Source organism: Hoplias malabaricus, chromosome Y (genome assembly GCF_029633855.1).
Source record: "Hoplias malabaricus isolate fHopMal1 chromosome Y, fHopMal1.hap1, whole genome shotgun sequence".
Taxonomy (NCBI): Eukaryota; Metazoa; Chordata; class Actinopteri; order Characiformes; family Erythrinidae; genus Hoplias; species Hoplias malabaricus.
The window spans coordinates 21,921,525-21,942,176 of record NC_089820.1 but is presented as its reverse complement, the minus strand read 5'-3'; the positions used below and the strand labels follow the sequence as shown (position 1 = coordinate 21,942,176).

General features: G+C 40.1%; 1 protein-coding gene across 3 annotated transcripts in view; it reads right to left on the bottom strand.

Moving 5' to 3' along the window:
- The window catches only part of LOC136678062 (death-associated protein kinase 1-like), a 75,411-nt gene that overhangs the window by 36,219 nt on the left and 18,540 nt on the right, over positions 1–20,652 (bottom strand). For 2 of the 3 annotated variants that reach the window (XM_066655862.1, XM_066655864.1), the window contains exons 3-7: positions 10,146–10,367; positions 4,502–4,640; positions 2,630–2,759; positions 1,710–1,758; positions 1,581–1,607 (exon numbers count right to left, since the gene is read on the bottom strand). In XM_066655862.1, coding sequence (XP_066511959.1) covers positions 1,581–1,607; positions 1,710–1,758; positions 2,630–2,759; positions 4,502–4,640; positions 10,146–10,367 — 567 coding nt within the window. Of the gene's footprint in view, positions 1–1,580; positions 1,608–1,709; positions 1,759–2,629; positions 2,760–4,501; positions 4,641–10,145; positions 10,368–20,652 lie in introns of those variants that run through there. The other variant, XM_066655863.1, reaches the window with a different exon arrangement.

The window sequence follows — 20,652 nt, the reverse complement described above, 5'->3', positions numbered from 1 at the left end:
AATAAAATACAACAAAGGTGTGCTGAGACACAAGAAGTTAGAGAAGAAATGCTACAATGTAGGAAAAGAAAAATGAGGTGAAGCGGGGTAACTTTGGAGCTAATGGTGTGTAACTTGATGCTATCTCATTGTTATAAATATATAAAATGCTGAGTAAGAACAGTTTTTCTTTTGTTTTAATGACAATATATAAATGTATCACTACTGGCGCACTGTGTCTGTGTTAAAATACATTGATGTTTTGGAATTCAGTAATTACCTCAATATCATTTTTGCTACCACTGTTCGTACCACACACACACACACCGCACAAAAGCAGCTATGTGAAATTTTGAAACTGCATAATCAAACAAAACGTGTGTATAGCTAGCAATTGTGTTCCACCTAATACCAGGGCGTAATGTGTGAATCATGAGGTAACGTAATGTCAAGAAATGATCCAGAATACGAGCGGCTCACTCCAAATATAAGAGCTGCTGGATCAAATTAAGTAATCAAGTAAATCCAATTAAAAAAATCAAGTAATACCACAGCAGTGTATCCTTAAACGTAGCACAGTTAACTATTATAGATTAATTACATCTTAAGGCTAATGAAAACTTTTTTTTTTGTGTTCAATAACGTTTTAAATAAAGCTTATTTTCCTGCCCATTAAGTTCTATCTGGGCAAACTTGTTTTTTAAAAACATGATTAATGTTTGTTGGAACATGTCCTAATCAATCCCAGCACTAATAGGACAGCTGTGACAGGTCAGGAAGTTCACAGTAACTGAAGACTCAATATGCATGTTGAATATTGTACTAATTGTACTGTAGTGAATGGCAGTTTGGATCCCACCACTGCGGCTTCCTATGATTTATCATCTCACATACACCCTCACATATTCCACACAAGCAAAAATTCCAGTGACCTCAGAAGGGACTGATGGTCCTGGGGACTCTTTTAACCCTTTGGATTTCACACTATGATAGTAGTGGAGATTTGTTGAATATACACATAATAAACGATCACCACATATATAATACTATACTGTTACTCCATGTAATAGAGGAGATATCGGTGGATTTGTGTTAATTCATTATTACTGTTGCACATACAGTCCTGCTTTGTATGTGCAGAGCACAGTCCAATCTAAATGTAATTTCTTTAAAATATTAAATTTCATTTAAATAGTATAAAAAGCCCAATGCCTTTAGCCTTCCAAGAGTTTATATTTGATGCTGCACTTGATTATGGAGAGAGAAAAAAAAATCTATTAGCGGGCATTTCCCCATTATCTGTAAAGCACATCAATTAAGGCAGTAATGGAAAATGAAATTGTTTTGCTGCTCTTCTGTATTAGATTGTTTTGACGAACCGACTACAGCACAAAAAAATGAACAAAATCCATTTCCATAAAAAATATAAGTCATAATTTTTGAGCAAATAGGAGTCGTGATTTTTGGCACCTGCCGCATTAAACACACAGCGATCGTGAAAACAGAAGCCACTTAAAGCCTGCTGGAAAGTGAAGAAAAGTAGACACATTTCACATGTGTTTCTGTTAATCATAGTATCTCCACAGTAATGAAATACTTACAATATGTAAGTTATCACTCCAACACTCCTGAGAGAGAGAGAGAGAGAGAGAGAGAGAGAGAGAGAAGCAATTATACAAGAGAACAATGAAATATAAATAATCAGTTTAATTAAGGGAAGTTCTTCTTACCACATGTCGGCCTCCAGGCCCAGAGGCTCATAGTTTACTACTTCTGGTGCTGAAAAGCGACAACACACAGACATTTCAAAAACTGCTTACATAAAAAAAAAAAAGTCTTGAACAGAGCACTCACTGGAGAAGAAGAGGGTGTTCTTTTTAGTCTGTTCTTCACACTGAAATTTGTAAGCTGTGAAATGAGTCATTCATTAAGAGTGTGGGGAAAATCTCAGTTTTAGACGTGTGAATGTTAAAAATGGAGGTCCTCAATATAGTGGGTATATGCTGTGTCTAAAATGAAACTCTGTCTGTAGTTACTAGAGAAAATTTGACTTATTTTTTACTGTATGAGATCAACACTTTAAAATAAAGCCAAGATCATCCAGAACAAATGTCCTCTGACATTTAGCTACACGTCTAATTCAATAAATTAGGTTCACCATGAAATTAGTCTTTAGCCTAAGCCTTTAGTTATGCAGAGCTGAAAATGGGTGTGTTTGAGGCATAGCGTAATGCTACATCAGGCCCAGATGCTACTCTTCAGTGGCCTTCGGTTAATCTAAGGGGATAATTGTCTCTATTAGCTCTGCTGTCTCATCACACCCTGCAGCCATATTGGCTGCCATTCAAATAAAACTGGGTGAGATGCCAGAAAGACAGAATGGGGATGGGGGATTCAGCTCAAAAACTAAGCCCAGCTGAGTCACGTAGAAGAACATTGTGTGGTTTTCGGTGTGAGGCCTGACTCAAATTCTACAAAAACATGTCTTGTGAATCTTTATTTGAACCACATTAAATTTCCCAGAACATTCCAGGAGACCAGAATTTGATCTGTGATAAATCTGAACAGTTGTGCTGCCAGGGTATTGGTTCACCAATACAAATATTTGGAGCAGAGAAAAGACTGAATGGAAAAGGGAAGAGTAACTGACCTACAAATTCTGGGGTACCAAAGATGTTTTTGAAATCGTTGCTAAAATCGATCTTGTGAGCCAGGCCAAAGTCGATGAGTTTAATGCGAGGGTGAGGCATGCTCCGGTTCAGCAGCATTATGTTCTCTGGCTAGAGAGAGCGAGAAAGAATGTGTGAGACAAGATAAAATGAACAGAACAAAATACAGAAAATGAGAAAGAGGGCAAAGGCTCCAAGAAAAGGATCAGAACAAAGTACAAGTGGAAACAGAGAGCACAAGAACAAGACCGACAGGAACAGCAGACAGCTCAGAAACAGAGAGAGAGAGAGAGAGAGAGAGAGAGTACAGGGAAAGGAAGGAGAGAGATCAGGACATAGGCCATAACACATGGAAATCACATGCAAAGCAACAGAAGTGTTCTCTAGAAAGCAGAGCACTACTCAAGCTTGGCAGTAACGCATCATAGCCAGGAAATTCCATGAAAACAATACTTCCTTCACTCAAGCTGCTTTATTCGCAGACTAATCTCTTAAAAGCTCTACTGACTTCAAAAAATATCAAGACGATATGCTGAGGAATGCTTGCAGAATTGAGGCAGCTCTTATTACACAGACAGGAATAACTCAAGGGATCAGGAGGGTGTATCAGAGTAATGTCAACTTGAAAATACCAACTTTAAAATGGCTGCCTTCCAGGTTTGCATCCCTTCAATAATTTAACATCACTCAGCATCATTTACACTGTATGTCTAAAGTTTGGGCACACACGTCTCTCACCATACGAAACAAATTTAAAAACATAAATTAAAGGGGCCCACAAGAAATGACCAGCAGTTGTAAACTTCCTTATCCACCTCCTACAGTGGTATCACTACTTTCCAGTGCATGGGATTTTCCTGTTTAAACACTAGGAAAGTCCCTCATGATGATGTGCCTTGAAAGTGGGAGATATGTTTGAGAAAATGTTTTGATGTGGGGTTTTAGGGTGTGGCTGTTTGAAGTTGTTTTATTTCCACTTGCAGAAATTTAAAGAGTAAATATTAAAGATAAACAGACAAATATTATGCCTGCATTAATTTTTAGGAGATCTGTAGATTTCCTTATTCACAAGGGTTGAATACATCTGTACAATGCATGCTGGGTATTGTAGTGAAAGAATACTGATGCTTAAAAACACAAAACAGTATATAATCTGATGAAACAATAAGGATGGTGGAACGTTGGTGTAGTATAACACAAAACATTAAACCTAACATATTGAATGCATTATCTGAGGCTGAATAACTCCTTAAACAGAAACAATTTTAGATTTTGTCTTTTTTTTAAACAACAGCTACAAAAAAAAAAAACAGGTATTTTACCACAGTTTATCCCAAACAATTTATAACCATATACAGGGGGTCCGATTTTCGGTGTAAGTCGGAACATACGTACATACTGTATGTAAATAACATACTGTAAGCACTTATCCTATCCTAACACCTATCCTCCTCGTTCCCGAGCCACGTAACCGTGTATTCTTCCGCCGCGCACACCAAACGCAAGTTCGCGTTACGACGTTTACAATGCAAAACCACTTAAGTCGAAACAAGACTCAATACAGTAAACGGGAGATGTGTCGTAACCACGAAACATCGTAACTCGGGACTGACGTAACCCGAGGACCTCCTGTATCCATAAATCCAATTCATAAAGTAAATGTAACCCCAAACCTGTGTGCCCAGATGAACCATCTGAAATGTAACTATCTACATTCTTTCCTCAGCTGGCAAGCAACAAATGGATGAAGCCATATTTGCATATTTCCTATGGCTGATCCAAAGCTTGATTATCTCCTCAGTGTGGGGTCTGGGTGGGAATCAAACATACTGCAGCTCAAGCCAGTGCTGTACCTTCAGGTCAAAGTGAGCAATCTGTTTGGAGTGCAGGTAGTTGACGCCGTCCAGGATCTGCTTGAGGAATTCTGTGGCCTCCTCCTCGCTGAGAGACTCCTTTTCGGCCAAGAAGTCAAAGAGCTCTCCACCCGCCACGCTGCAGAGAACAGAGGGCACAGCGTTAGTGCCTGAGATTTAAATTGGGGAAGTAGGACAAGACTGAAACATCACAATATCTGAAGTATTTGAACAAAGCACGGTATGTACATCAAAGTATTATTAATATGAAGAAATTGCATAACGGATTTACATTTAACAAGCAGTTTTTTGTATGCAATGCCCTTTATTGACTCACTCAATTATCCATTTGAAACAAAAGATACACTTCAGTTGCACAAGGGGGCATTACTAACACTCAAAAAGCTTTCTGGAAACACTGTGTTTTGTCATGATCCATGCAGTCATTCAGTACTAATCACGCAAGACCTACTCAGAAAACAGTAGAGACGTATTTTAACCACAACAGTGATATATATCCTAGGATAGTGAAAGCATACCAGACATTTTCAGAAAGGCATACTCCAGCATGGAACATTCAGACCTCAAATAACCTGTAGAATAATACTTCCATTTGCAAACGGAGATGGTTCACTACAGTGTTTAGGGATCAACAGTTTGAACTGCAGTTTGACTGCCAAACCACATGGATCAGGCCCAACCTGTAACAGTCGGCTACCGACACAAGATTCTAAACAGGAATCCAATCTCAGCGGTGTAGCATTAGGCCAAAGTCCAAATGATGAATCACAACATGGTGTAGTAGGAGATTTTTTAAAAGCAAGGCCTTACCTTGTGAAATTATATGAAATATCTTATATGGAATCATATCAGGCATGTCTGCACAACATATCATTTTTTGGAATCAGTATCATGTATTGGCCGTGTGTCTACTGGATACCATGGAAAGCAGCCAATCACGCAAGGTTTCTACAGCCTTCTCTGATGATACTGACCAATCACAGCAAGTTTCTGTCTGTGTTTTGAATAAACAAGAAATGTACATGCTCTAATAACAAGCCGCCCCAACTGCCCATCCTGTGCTAATATATGCAAGGCATATCACAACGCCAAAATGTAGCAATATCAGACCATGTTCTGTCCATATCATACAACCCTTGTATAAGAATAAACAAAGATTCAATGCATCAGAGTGGCAACAAATATCTTACTATTCTTCTTTGTGCCTCTGACAGAACCTTACATTACCAACTATTGTGAATCCAGAGGTTTGGCAGACAGAAACATTGGCAGGCCTCTAATCATGGCTTCTGGATGACGACTGACAGGATCTTGGCTTGTATATTTAGAAGGAGGAAGTAAAAGAACAGCTGCACTGTGGCGACATGATAATTCAGGCTGATAATGGAGAGGTCGAGCCGGTGCAACCACTGATCACCCAGTTGGAAAAACAATTGCAACAAGATAGGTTTCTGTTCCCATGCAAAGTGGAAAAAAAAAACACCAATTGTTCCCCACCCCCAATTTAAAAAAAAAGTGAATTTGTAACTTCCATCTATTATTGTGAAGTGAGAAGTGATGCTGCCAATCCAAAGAAAACAAGTCATAGCTTCACTAATGTGTAATGTATAAATCTGGGCTTAGGAACCAGTTTGAGGGAAACTTCACTTCACAACAGCAAACTGCTCAAGAGAGAAGAAACAGCAGCACGGTACAGGTTACTGGAGGGCAAACCTAGCCTACCCACTGCTGTCAACTGCTTCAAGGGACTTTGAAAAAAGACACTTCTTGACATAATTATTAGTTCAAGACTGGTTCTTGTGAAAACTTATCTTTCTGTGCTGATCATATTAAAATGTGGAAATTCTGCATTCCAATGTTAAGAAACATCTAAATGTAATTGGCATGCTGTCACCAAGGTTTGATGCTAAGGGAGGTGGACTCATGCAGGGCTAAAAATTAAAAGGGGAGGTATAAAATAAAAATGGCATAGTGCAGCAAAAAATTAAAGTTTGTGCAGTCATATACTGTACATGGCTGCTTAAGAGCTTGAGATATAGCAGAGACTAAGTTACCACAGGACGGCTACATTTTACTGGGCTGTGTTTTATATTAAACCTGGAAGTTTGCCTGTTCTTCCCGTGTCCGCGTGGGTTTCCTCCGGGTGACTGTATGTGAGGAGTGTGGTGTGTTCTCCCTGTGTCTGCGTGGGTTTCCTCCGGGTGACTGTCTGAGGAGTGTGGTGTGTTCTCCCTGTGTCTGCATGGGTTTCCTCCGGGTGCTCCTGTTTCCTCCCACAGTCCAAAAACACACGTTGGTAGGTGGATCGGCGACACAAAAGTGTCCGTAGGTGTGAATGAATGTGTGTGTGTCTGTGTTGCCCTGTGAAGGACTGGCGCCCCCTCCAGGGTGTATATCCTCCTTGCACCCCATGACTCCAGGTAGGCTCTGGACCCACCGCGACCCTGAACTGGATAAGCGCTTACAGATAATGAATGAATGAATGAAAGTTTGCTTCACATGTTTATACAATTCTGTAGGAGTCAAACTTTTACCACCTTCACAGAGTAAATGATTGAGTGATTCTACAAATGCATCCGTTTATTTAGTTTCACAGCTCTGAAAGAAGTGAATATATGTGGGACAGACAGTTACATGTGCATTAAGAAGCTACAGACTGATTTGCAAAATCAAGACTCTGGCAGCAGATCCTTTAAGTTCTGTAAGTTGTCAGGTAGTGCCCCAATGGCACGGACTCAAACCATGTCCCTCAAACCAATCATTTTGTTGTCTTTCTGGTGCCATCTCTCCCTATGGTTCAGTTCTTCACTTGCTGCTTAATATATCCCAACCCTTAACAGGTATCACTGTAATGAGGTGAAAATGTTATTGTAATATTGACTGATAACGCATCAGTCACTAATAATAATAATAACTGACTGATGTATAATATGGCAAGAAGCAGCTGTCAAATAACGTGAGGTGACATTGTTTTGTAAAAACAAGGAGGACTAAGGAGACTAAAATCATCAACATGCCGCTGTGTTTGCTGAGAAATAGTAGGCAATTCAGCCTGTAATTTTTAAATAAACAATGGAGAAAACATTAAATTACAGCCAAACTGAACAGCAATAAATTCATAGAGGAGCACCTATAAAAGTGGAAAATTACCTTAGCAACCCATGGAAAATCCAAATACAACTTAAAACATCTTTGAGTGCAGAAACTACAAATTAGGAATGTTCACATCACATTCACCTATAGGAGCATAAGCACAAAAATCCCAAACCTTAGCACGTAACAGGTCTCCAAAGCCCATCTTTATACAGTTTACTACAAATTAATCTTTCTTTACAAGTCTACAGCCTTTTACTCCTTCACTTTTGTGTAATGTTGAAGTCTACATGGAATATAGCCCATGAAATGAAATGAACCCCTTTCTTTTTTGATGCAACATAAAGCGCTGCATGCATGTGATTACACAAACAAGTCAAACAGGTTCTGAGCTTAAAAGATCCAGTTCCATAACAGCCCACCAACGGTGACCTTGTAATGTGTTTTCCTTAAGGCTAAAGCATCTGACTTTAAATATGTTAGAGGTGAATGCATATTTGTGGCTTCCTCAGCTGCTACATTTTTAATTTATTATTCCTTCTCTGTAAATCTGATCTTGGCACACTTTCAACTATTATCACTCTGACGTAATCAATAGCGGATCGTCATTATAATCTGTCAAAAAATTGTACTACAGATATTACTTTTTGAATGTGTACAACTGAAATAAAACATCTGGGCTGCAAGCAGAAAAACATTCATTCAGTATCTGTAGCCCTTATCCAATTCATGGTCGCGGTGGGTCCAGAGCCTACCTGGAATCATTGGGCGCAAGGCGGGAATACACCCTGGAGGGGAAACTGGGCAACACACACAGTCACACATTCACTCACGGACACTTCTGAGTAGCCAATCCACCTACCAACGTGTGTTTTTGGGCCGTGGGAGGAAAACGGGCACCTGGAGGAAACCCACGCGGGCACAGGGAGAACACACCAACTCCTCACAGACAGTCACCCGGAGCGGGAATCGAACCCACAACCTCCAGGCCCCTGGAGCTGTGTGACTGCGACACCTACCCGCTGCACCACCGTGCCACCCCAGCATATGTTATAGTCATCATAAAATACACAACAGAACAGTTTTCTGAGCATATTGCATATATCATTAATTCATGTATTTTAATAAGTGTATTGCACATCACATTAAAAAAAAAAAAAAGTTTCCTGCCTGCTTCCACCCAAAAGTGAAGCCCATGTAGGATGCCAGGTTGGGGAAACTGAACCTACATAAAGACAAGTTTAGGAACTTTGGACCATAACTAAAATGAATGTGTCATAATGAACCTATTTACACACACACACATACACACACACAAAGTGTTAATCGTTCCACTAAAAAAATCTACCTAGACTAACAACAGGCAAAAGATGAAAAATCTTTTTAAGTATGTTTGAGTGTGTGTCGCCCTGTGAAGGACTAGCGCTCCCTCCAGGGTGTATTCCCACTTTGCAACCCTGCAACCCTGAACTGGAAAAGCGGTTACAGACAATGAATGAATGAATATTTGACTTAAAATTTCCATCTTAAAAAGTATTTCACTAGACAAAGCTTTTATCTTCCTTACTGATTCTTCTCTTCCACCTTAAATGTAATTTTAGGAGGCAGATATTTTTTTAATTCAAATATTCAGTTACACCTTACACGGGTCGAGTTATGAGGCTAATACTGAAGTTATTAGAGTTATTATAGAGCTTCCTATCTGCATTTTCAGTTCCATGTTATATAGGCAACTACATGAGGCTAAAATTGCTAAAGGGTTGCAACAACACTTACCCAACTTACTGGCTTAAAAATACACAAATATCTGCGTTTACTTCCTTTAATCTACTCATATGACTACCTTTACCTTTATGTCCACGGAGTTCACATCCATTATCTGCTCTGAATCCTCATTTCACACATAAACCATGGACTCCACATCCCTTATTCACTCTGAAATATCACAACCCATTTTACACCTTTTACATATACATATGCATCATTACTTTTAGGTTTCAGGAATGACTGCTTACCTGTTGAGGAGAAAATGATCAAAATGAACAACACGACAATAAAGTCTTGCTTTAAGTTGCCTCCACCTTTCAAATACATCACTGAGCTTTTTAGCAGGATGTAGAGATTTTTATGTAAAATCTAGCATTATCTCTGCTCACTTGTGTGGCAGTTGTAGTGAACTGTTTGTGTTTTACCTGGCGACCTGGGTTTCTGTTCTCTGCTGTGATTGGACAGAGGGAGGGATCTCAGGCAGAAACATCAATAGAGCTTCGCTATGGAATGGACCTCCTCAAAAAAGAACATCCTTTCTGCAGCACTACTCTCAGGGATACCAGTGCTTTAACTTAGAATGTTTCCTAATCTCTGATGACAAATACTGGTCATTTTATTATGTAGTACATTGAATATATTACAGATTGCCCTTTTGAATATGCGCGAGTGTATGACTTAGTGAGGGGGTGAGTTACAAGCCAGTTCCATGAAGTGCTTTGCATTTAAAAAAGAAATCAAGGAATGAAACCGAGGGACTTACAGCTCCAGGATGAGAATGACTTCATTCTTGTTCTCAAACACATCATGCAGAGTGATCACATTGGGGTGCTGGAGCTCTTTCAGTATGCTCACTTCCCTTTCAATATCTTCCTTGGTGACTCCGCGTCGGCTGGACTTGCTCCTCCGTTTCTTGATGAACTTAGCTGCATATTCGAGACCTGTGATTTTCTTACGGCATTTCCTTACCACAGCAAACTGACCACTGGAAGAGAAGAATAAAAATGTGGTCAAGTGCTGGCACTGCTAAAAAAAACAACATAACATACTTTCCCACAGAATATGACAAGCAAAATACGTTCTTCTTCCTTTATGAGAACATACGAACTCCTTCATTGTTCACTGAAGGCTGGGATGGAGGTCTGTAATTTTGCCAAAAGCATAATAATTATTTTGCCTAAAGAGAATGAACAACATTCTTTTGCAGGCAGGGCTGAGAGTACAATGACAGCTGCAATCACAGTCTCACCAATCTAAAAAAAGGCTCAAAACTCCCAACAGCACATTTGGTTTAACATGTTTACACCATGCTCTCCTACTGCAGTACTGCACGTTCCTATTCTAAAATGTTCACATCCCAGCTCCACTGAGTCACGACGCAGACTCTGAACGACATCCAAGATGTGCCATTGCCAATAACTCAAGCTGAGGGAATGTCATGTAAAGAAAATAAATAATAATAATAAAATAGCCAGGCTGCTACTCCCATCCCTACCAGAACAAAGCAATAGAAGTTATTTAATTTTCAGTTTGGTAATCACTGTTTGACATCATGTCTTAGGATCAGTAGATCATTAGAGAACATGTCGAATTCATGCACATTTTTATTGTTAGCTAGTTACAATTACTAATAAAGGACTCATAATCTCACATACAACAGCTGAAGTTCTTTCGGTACATTATAAGGAATATGGCACCAACATATAAGGTTTTTAAAACATACCTAGTCCTGCCTCTCTTTGATCTCATTAGACCTATAGAATAATTCCAGGTTTCAGTCTGGATCTTTACTGTGCCATATCTTTTGGGCCTCTTCCAGAAATGTTTAATGTACTGGCTTGTCTTCTTCGTCAGTACCTCCCAAGGCTGAGATAAAATGCAAATGCACTGTATCTATCTGCTGTGAGGCCTGCTTGGTGCCTGGCTGACAATAAGTAAGGCCTGAATGAATGGAGGTTATTAACATGAGAAAGCTCCTCTGCAAGGGACAGTCTTCCTTCCCAACATTGTTCAGAAAAGATTATTCTTCGATGGCAATTGTTACTTCCGCAGAGCAGCCTTTTTGGTGACCTTGCTGCAGCTGTTAACATGGCTCTTCAGAATGTGATGGAAAACGTGCACTAATGCATTACTTAGTTCAAATAACGATGAACAAACTGTTAAGTTACAGTACTACGTTGTCTTGTGTGTAATATGCATTTTACAGAAACAAACTGGTCAGTAGGTTAACTAGGAATAAGTGTCTTAACTGATTGTGAATACAGTATCACGCAGTAAACAGCTATGTTATTTTAACTGCTTCACAAACTGGGATTACAGAAAGCCAAGTCCAGTCCTCCAGTGAGTAAGCTGAAGACAAGAGTGTCATGAAAACTGCTGTGAAAGAGCATGAGCAAGAAATGTAGAGAGGAAATAATATATAGGGAAGAACCCATTAGCATCTGATTGACCAGAAATATGAAGAAGATTACAAAATAGCATTCAACAACGTAGACTAATGTCCCTAAGCGGTTGTCCAGCTGGCAAACTCACAACTATCAGCTACAAGATGATAAACAAGGCCACGATTGGGCTAAATTATGAAATATGTAATTAAACATTTTGTAACTGGTGACATTCAGCACAGAGTTAAGATGGTAAAGACAAGACAAGATTTATTTATACAGCATATTTTATTGGAAATGAAAAAATTACCATTAACCAAAGGCTCCATCGCTCTTTTTTTGTATTGTTATTGAGAATCATACATTTTTAATGGTATTGTTACAAACTACAAAATGATAACAAAAAGACTGTTATAACCACGATTTTTCTTAAAATTACGTCATCATCAAATTATTCAGTGGAGCTCGTTTGTGGCTGCGTTTGAATTACATAGCTATTGCTGAACAATTGCGTGGAAGGAGGAAAAAGAACTGGTCCCTTGTGACCTTCTGAGCATGGCTTTTGGCAATGGGGCAGGGCTGAATCCTTTGTCAGTGACACCCCTAAATGAGAGGATCATGCGTTGTCAGCTGTGCCAGTTTCCATGGCAGTGCTGGGGCTGGAGGGGTTGGGATATGGAGGGCAGGCAGGAGGGGGATTGCTTCCTACCCTGCTCATCCCTGCCAACCCCCGTGGAGCAAAGCAGTCCACTATGCATTGTGAACAGCGTCACCAGCAGCCCGGCAACCAGCAGCAAAAAAGGAGACAACACTGACTTCACTCAAGCGAGTCAGGCTGTTGGGGAAGCTGCACCTTTTTTGAGAGCTGCCCAAGACGAGGCAAATGTGCATATCAAGATGTCAACATAGCAGGGCTCTTGTGCTCCTATCTGTAGCACCATGGTGATGAAGTGGCTCGTTAATCACAGCAGACACTCAATGGCCTGACCAGGGGAAGTGCTCTTCAGTCTTGGCGCTGGTGTAGTTTTGTACAAGCTACAAGCACATTATAATCAAGCTGAGACGGAGATGGCACCCCTCCAGTGTCAATGGGTTTCTTAGTGTTAGACTTGCTTTTGCTTTCCTCCACGCCGTTCTACAATTTTGTAAAATGCTTTACAGCTATGCCATAGATTTGGCTAAACCTTGGTGCTTGGTATGCTTAGCCTCTGAAACAAAATTCCAGCACTGAACACAGATATTACTCAGCAAGTGCAACCTTGACATACAGTAGAATGAGAATGCAGACTGATAAGACCGTAGTTTGTCTTCTTTAATATATTATCATATTCTTTCATGCCTTTCATGAGTATTATGCTTATCAATCTCACTCCCTGTGACACAAGGACAGACTGTTTCCACAATTCCCACCAGGTTCTAGAAACCCTAACAAGAAGGAGCTATTTACTTGTTTTAGTCTTCTGACCTATAACACAATTTCTGGATCTGGAGGCTACTCCCAGGAAAAGACAAAAGTGAAGCAATAGCTGCTCAAGAAACGACATTAAAGCTTTGTGCAACACACACGGCTATTGGCTGCAATCAAACTGAAAATCTCAGCTGTGAAGGATCAGCAAAAAACAGAAAGTCAATGTGGCAACTTCAAAGGTCCAGTAAAGTTCTCAAGATTCAGTTTTAGCAACCTATAATTTAGGAAAGCATAATTAAATGAATTTATTAATCTATTAATCAAACAGATTTGAATCAATTAAACCTTGAGAATTATAGCTTTATAGAAATCTGTTAAAACAAGCATTATGAAACACCTAGTAAAGGGTTGCCTAACGATGCAATTCAGCATGTAAAAGTGTTGAGTAATACTGAAGGGAGGGCAGATAATAACCGCAACTGCTCACAGATGCTAAAAGGAAAGACTGGCTGGCAGTATTTCAAATTAGAGCGTTTCCCTGCAGAGGCAGCCCAGCCCAACTTGCTGAACTTAAGGGCCTTTACTGACTGAAGTGACAGAATTATGGCTGATAACATCCTCCGGATTCACTAAGAGGAGAGAGCTCTTCGCCCACCAACACAAAGCGCTAGCTGATGCTTATTCTTCAGACATACAGGAACAGAAAAGCCCTCTCACTAATGATACCCGTGGGATCCTCAGAAGACACACACGCTCCAGAACGGGTTACTCCTGAATAAACTCAACCCTGCAAAATACCCAACAACCATTAAATGATTCAATACGTATTTAGCTCTTAGGATAGTCCTATAAAGAAAGAGGGAACAGCAAAGAAAGATTTCAACTGCCAGACATGCCAACACAGGAATCGTGTTGTCCTTTGTTACCTTTTAGGAATGGGGCATCCAACTTTTGCCCACTTTGTGTGTGAGTGGGAAACTTGAGCTGGGCTGTGGGGAGGGTCAAAAGGAGGGATGTGAATGGCTTCTGTTCCCCATTGCTGTGTTGTTTTCTGTGTACTTATTAGAAGCCTACTCCAGCAACTCCTCATGCCTCAAAACCAAGACGCAGACTTGCATTACACAACACAAATGTGGGGGGTGGTTTATTAGGAACACTTATCAATGGATTGATGAGGTTGTGTGTTTTGATCCCATGCTGCAAGAGCTGAAGTATTTATGTCTTTATTGCAAGAGTGTCCTTCTCTCTTTAATTACCAGGTGTAATCCAGTACTGATAGAGATTATCTCACAGGTTACAAGTACTGCACAGGCCATACACATTACACAGTCATTTGTGTTAGTTCTAAGGAATGCAGCACAAGCGGTTAGGTGAGTATTAACATCAAGTGAACAATTCAAGCTCACAAGCTGAGCCAAGCATTGTTACATCGTTGTACAGGCTGAATCTAATAGAGTGCAGCTTAGCAATATTTTGCTGTGATTTGCAACATATAACTGAATAACTGTATGACAGGTTTATAACATTTCTGTCACTGGGTGTGTTACTGCAGTCACCAGTCACCAAGCATAGATCTATAGTGCTGGGCCATATGACTGTATATCATTAGCACAATTAACTGATTTTACCTCAATTAAGATGTTGCTGGGAACTTGTCTGCCTCTTTTCTTTGAGTCATGTACTGTTCAAATTGGTTGACGTAATTGTGCTTCAAGTGTTGAAACAGAGTCGTGGGAATAAAGAGGGGCAGGGATGTGTGTTGCTGCTTACACTTTAGCGCAATCTTCATTGAAGTCAAAACATGTCCAAATGACAGATGCATTTTTCTTTAGTACAAGTTGCTCTAGTTGCTCGGTCAACATCTGTGTCTAGGTCCTCCTCCATGTTACTTCCATTTGGAAGTCTAGATGCAGCAAAATCAAATGACTACATGTGCAGCAGTAAAGGTTTAAGGGGACAGTATATGAATTAGGGCTGTGCCATATCGTATCATTCGTGATAATATTGTCATATATTTTTAAAAAACTATATATAAAAAATAAATAAATAAATAAAATAAATCAATATCATGATAATCTGACTTGTTTGCATAATGACTCAGCACAGCAACTACAGTGGAACCTCTACCTACTTGATCCTTTCCATGACCCGGTTCGTAAGTAGAAAAGTTAGTTTCTCGAGTCAATTTTCCCCATTTAAAATAATGGAAAAGCAATTAATGTGTTCCAGCCCCCACCCCGAAAGTCACCCTTTTTGCACTGATATATGTTTACAACACTCTCAAATTAGTAAAAAATACATGTAGCGTTACTAAAAATAAAAGAGAAATACAGTGGTAACAGTAATAAAAAAGAAATAATAAAGTTGTAAGTGGTTACACATCGCTACCTTGAAGACGTGACGACTGGCTGGAGGAGTAACACAGGCACTGGCTGTATGACGGGAGGTGGGGGGGTGGGTGGAATAACGGAGAGTAGGTGGGTGAATGTGGGGAGACAAAGCGTAGATACGGCTTAACTTAGCACGAATTTCGATGTCTCCTATTTACACTAATGCTAAATTGCTAAAGCTACAATTTGCTAATCTTAAAAGCTCACTCAAGTCTGGGCGCTGGGAGACTCGCCTATTGGGGTCAGTGGCCATTTCCAGCCGCCGGCTCGGCGGAGCCTCGGGTTTGTTTCTAGAGTCGTGGTTCGTTGGTGGAAGCAAATAATATTAAAATGCCTGGTTCGCATCTTAGAAAGTTCGTTAGTATAGGCGTTCGTTAGTAGAGGTTCCATTGTATTTGTAGTAAAATAAACTTTTAAAAAATAAAAACATTTATATTATATTAAATATATTTAATTTAATATGATTAATATTAACATATATTTTGTTGCATTAGTGTGTTCTTGAAAAAATAAATCTTTTTTTGTCATATCACCAAGAATATCATTATATTTCTTTAGGTCCATATCGCCCACCCCTAACATGAACACACAGTGAGGGACATATTAACAGAATTAACAAAAAAGGATGAACAGAATTTAAATAAAAGGCAAAGGTTCTGAATGTCAATTACAATTAATTTACCATTAATTGCCCAGTCCTAGTCTGACACATGTATTAATCTTTAAGGTTACTCAAGCACAGTTCCGCCTAATTTGCCATTTATGCTGCCTCTGTATTGTGCTCTGATTCCCATAGGATTTTACTAGAGATGTAGATTAACAGTCTACACAGATAAGATTAGCAGTGTTACCATCATGTAAATAGGGCTGATTGTGTGAAAGTGTGTTGTGAAACTGAGGAGGAAACAGGAGCAAAAACAAGAAAGAAACCAAGAGCAAATAAGCACAGAGTGAATAAGTGTGAGAGGCAAACAAAAGAGAACCCAGCTGAGGTGGATTTCCTAGAGAGGCCAAACGCCTGCTGCTTGCTCTCAGCCTTGGTGGTATAACTAATCCTGACAGTGTTTCCCACCTGGCCTTTCCATGAAAGATGATGAGGTGGGTGCTCTGAATACAGATCCTCAGTAACCCAGTGTCTGAACCAAGCTTTCTCCTGGTTTGCCCTTGGTAAGGGATTTTAATGTCATTATTCCACATCCCCAGCAGCAGCCCAGTGTGATGTTATGGTAATATCAGCTCTATTAGAACTGGGAAAGGAGGTCAAGGTATGCAATAATGAACAGGAGATAGGGTGCGACCATTTCATGTAGAGCAAAGCTCTTTAATTCTCTCCTCTTTAAGTGTGTTATTCTCTTTTCCAATTTTCCACTCATCTCTGGACCATTAGAATTAGGAGGACAGCATCAGTTCACCTGAGATTCACATGTTGCCTTACAGCAATTCTGCCCACAGAACACCTATACAGACACACAGGAATACCTGCTGCCCATTGGTAAGGAAAGGAATGACTATGAACAATGCACCCATTCTTTGCAGACATGGTATTTGAAATATAACAAGTTTGAAGGAACTACACGTTACCATATATGACTTTTTTCAGCTAATGATGTCTATTCTTCCAACCTTCTGGAATATATGAGAGAAAACGCAAGGATTTTTTAAATTTGTATCCAGAACATGTGCCACAAAACCCCCCAAAGCAGCTGACACTTGCTGACTCACGGTCACCTGCTTGAAACAGAAGTTCCACATAGAGGCTCACGTTGACCTCAATCAGCTCTTGAGGGTAGTTTATACAAACAGGCTCTGAGACCAAGACTAACGCTTCTGCTGGGTCTGACTGGGGTCTGAGAATAATGGATCTCAAAGCAGCTGGAGAGCAGGAGATAACCCGCCTCTCCTAATCTTTGGCCTCAATCCCACTATAATCCAAGCCTTGAATGGTCAGCACATACAAAATACACTTTTAATTTGACTGACATTACACTATATTGTGACTCTAGAGATCTGTGCTTGTCACTCCCATGCCTCGACTGTAGATTAGCAGCTGCAGTCCAAGAGCAGACGCTGGCAATTTAAGCTACTCCCACAGTGAGAGTCGATTATCTGAGATCTGTGGCCGGCATCTTACACCAACACTAACGGAATACAAAAATTTGTTGAAATGGTGGAGTATGAATACTGATAAACAATGAAAGACCACAAAATTTTGCAAGAAATACAGCATTTCTCCTAAAACTGTGGCATCTGTTAAAACTGCTTAAAGCTGAGGGAGAGCAGAGACTGCTTGTTTAGAAAGACAAGCTTCCATTTTGCACACGTCTTGCTCATTCAAGTAAAAAATTGGAGAAGTGAAGAGAAAACAAGAGGAAAGTGAAACTGAGTAAAAATGTCAGAATTCACAGAGACAGATTTCATCCTCTATATTCAAATCCAAGCGATAGGGATATTAAAAATGTTTTAAGTAAAAAATTAGGGAGAGGTATAACTATAGCTACAATCTGGCAGATGATAAAATAAAAACACACACACTCATACATACAGACACTTTTGAGTCGCCAATCCACCTACCAATGTGTGTTTGTGGACTGTGGGAGGAAACCGGAGCACCCGGAGGAAACCCACGCAGACACAGGGAGAACACACCACACTCCTCACAGACAGTCACCCGGAGGAAACCCACGCAGACACAGGGAGAACACACCACACTCCTCACAGACAGTCACCCGGAGGAAACCCACACAGACACAGAGAGAACACACCACACTCCTCACAGACAGTCACCCGGAGGAAACCCACGTAGACACAGGGAGAACACACCACACTCCTCACAGACAGTCACCCGGAGGAAACCCACACAGACACAGGGAGAACACACCAAACCCCTCACAGACAGTCACCCGGAGCGGGAATCGAACCCACAACCTCCAGGTCCCTGGAGCTGTGTGACTGCGACACTAACCTGCTGAACCACCGTGCCGCCCTAAAACAAAGTTATATTTCACAATTAAAGAGGACATATTGTACCTTGTTTTCCACAAGTCTACACAGCTCCCTGGGATTTCAATAAAATGTCTGTGGCAAGCTTTCCTCAAAATCAAGATCAAACAGCACAGCATGTCTAAACAGCCCTGTTCATAATGGCTGCTACCAGCTCCTGTTGAGTAAAAGCTTCTGTTTTCTGTAACAGTGAGGTACAAGGAGCGCAACCACTAATTTTAAATTATTATATATTTCTTCTCTATCTTCTCCATTCTCATTTTTGCAATTTTTAAATCAGAGCTCAAGATCTCCAAATAAATGTGCTAATGCGTTCAAAAAAGTGATTTTATTTCATGTGGTCATTCTGCATTTCAAAATATATCAAGTAGGTAGCAACAGTGTATAGTCAGGCCTATGACCAGCTTGTCACAGAGTATCCAAAGATTATTCGATTATTACATTATTACATTAGATTATTTTAGTTGGTTAAAATAAATATATTGGGCAAGTTCCACTAGTGTAGGTTTAATAAGATTTTCGGAGGTTAAGCATCCGCTGAGAATGAAGAGGACCAACCAGAAAATGCAGTTCACATTCTTATCCTCTGCCCAAACTCAATACCGTAAACAGGGTCAAGCATCTCAGCTCTTTGGATTTCATCAGACTAGTGTTACATATTTCAACAAACTTTCCATGCCTCCACCCTGATCTCATCACAAATTCTGCACTGAGCATATCTCATGTTGCCTGCTAAAATGCTTTCACACACTCGTTTCTTTTAGATGGCAATGTGAAGCCAAAGCAACTATAATTCCTTTACTTTGAATACTTTCCATGTAGTAACAGTCTCTTTCCTTTTTAGAGACATTTCCTGTTGTGCTGTAGCATTATAGTTCATGCTAAAATTCTGAAGATTAAAAGAAAACGGAAGCTTCTGCTTACTTACTAAACACAGAACCAAAACACCAGCACTCAAGTATTAAAAATACGCTGGTCATATGAAAACACACACATGGCGTGGCTTTGTATTAAGCACACTGATTGTACATCTGCTATAAATGCTGCAGTGAAATATTCTGGCTTTGTGACACTACACTACAGACTACAGCTAAAGTAATGAACATCAGCACCTGTAGTGTGTGCATTTAACGCCGCTAACCATGTTGCATTCTCCATTTCCACAAACATTTCCTCCATATTTCATTTTCCATGGTTGTATCCAGAGAGCCTATTCTCAGGTCTGTGGGAGAATGTGTTTGTCTTTAGGTGCTTTGCACGTGTTTATATTCCCTGGGAACCTGAGGTGTATTTTCACCTGGTGCCAAGCTGACGTCACTTATTCTCTGAAAAGCAACCATGACACTAAAGCACTGGAGATTGCAAAGACTCTCCTTTCACTGGGCTTCTCAGCACAGATAACATATCGAACAGGTGTGTTCAAACCCTCAGGACACATGGTGGAGAATTCTCACTGGGCTGCTGGGTTAAGTTGAATGATGGGTTTTTAACAAGGCCATAAAAGGAAGCATTCGGAACGGTATCACAGCCCGTTCAATACGACTTCCTCTACAGTGTGTGTTTACATTTCAGAGAGTGATCTTGTGCAGTCCTGTTCTGATATCTTAGTTGTTGCAGTATCCAGGGTCGGTTTCCTCCAATGTAGTGACTAGAATCTATATATGATCATAAGCTTCAGAAGTCTAAATGGTTCACACAGTTCCCAAGTGCATTATTTTAATGTTGCTATCACACAGATTTTGTATACATTGGAACCTCTACCTACGAACTTGATCCGTTCCGTGACCCGGTTCGTAAGTGGAAAAGTTTGTTTCTCGAGTCAATTTTCCCCATTTAAAATAATGGAAAAGCAATTAATGTGTTCCAGCCCCCACCCCGAAAGTCACACTTTTTGCACTGATATATGTTTACAACACTCTCAAATTAGTAAAAAAAATACATGTAGCGTTACTAAAAATAAAAAAGAAATACAGTGGAAACAGTAATAAAAAAGAAATAAAGTTTTAAGCGGTTACACATCGCTACCTTGAAGACATGACGACTGACTGGAGGAGTAACACAGGCACTGGCTGTATGACGGGAGGTGGG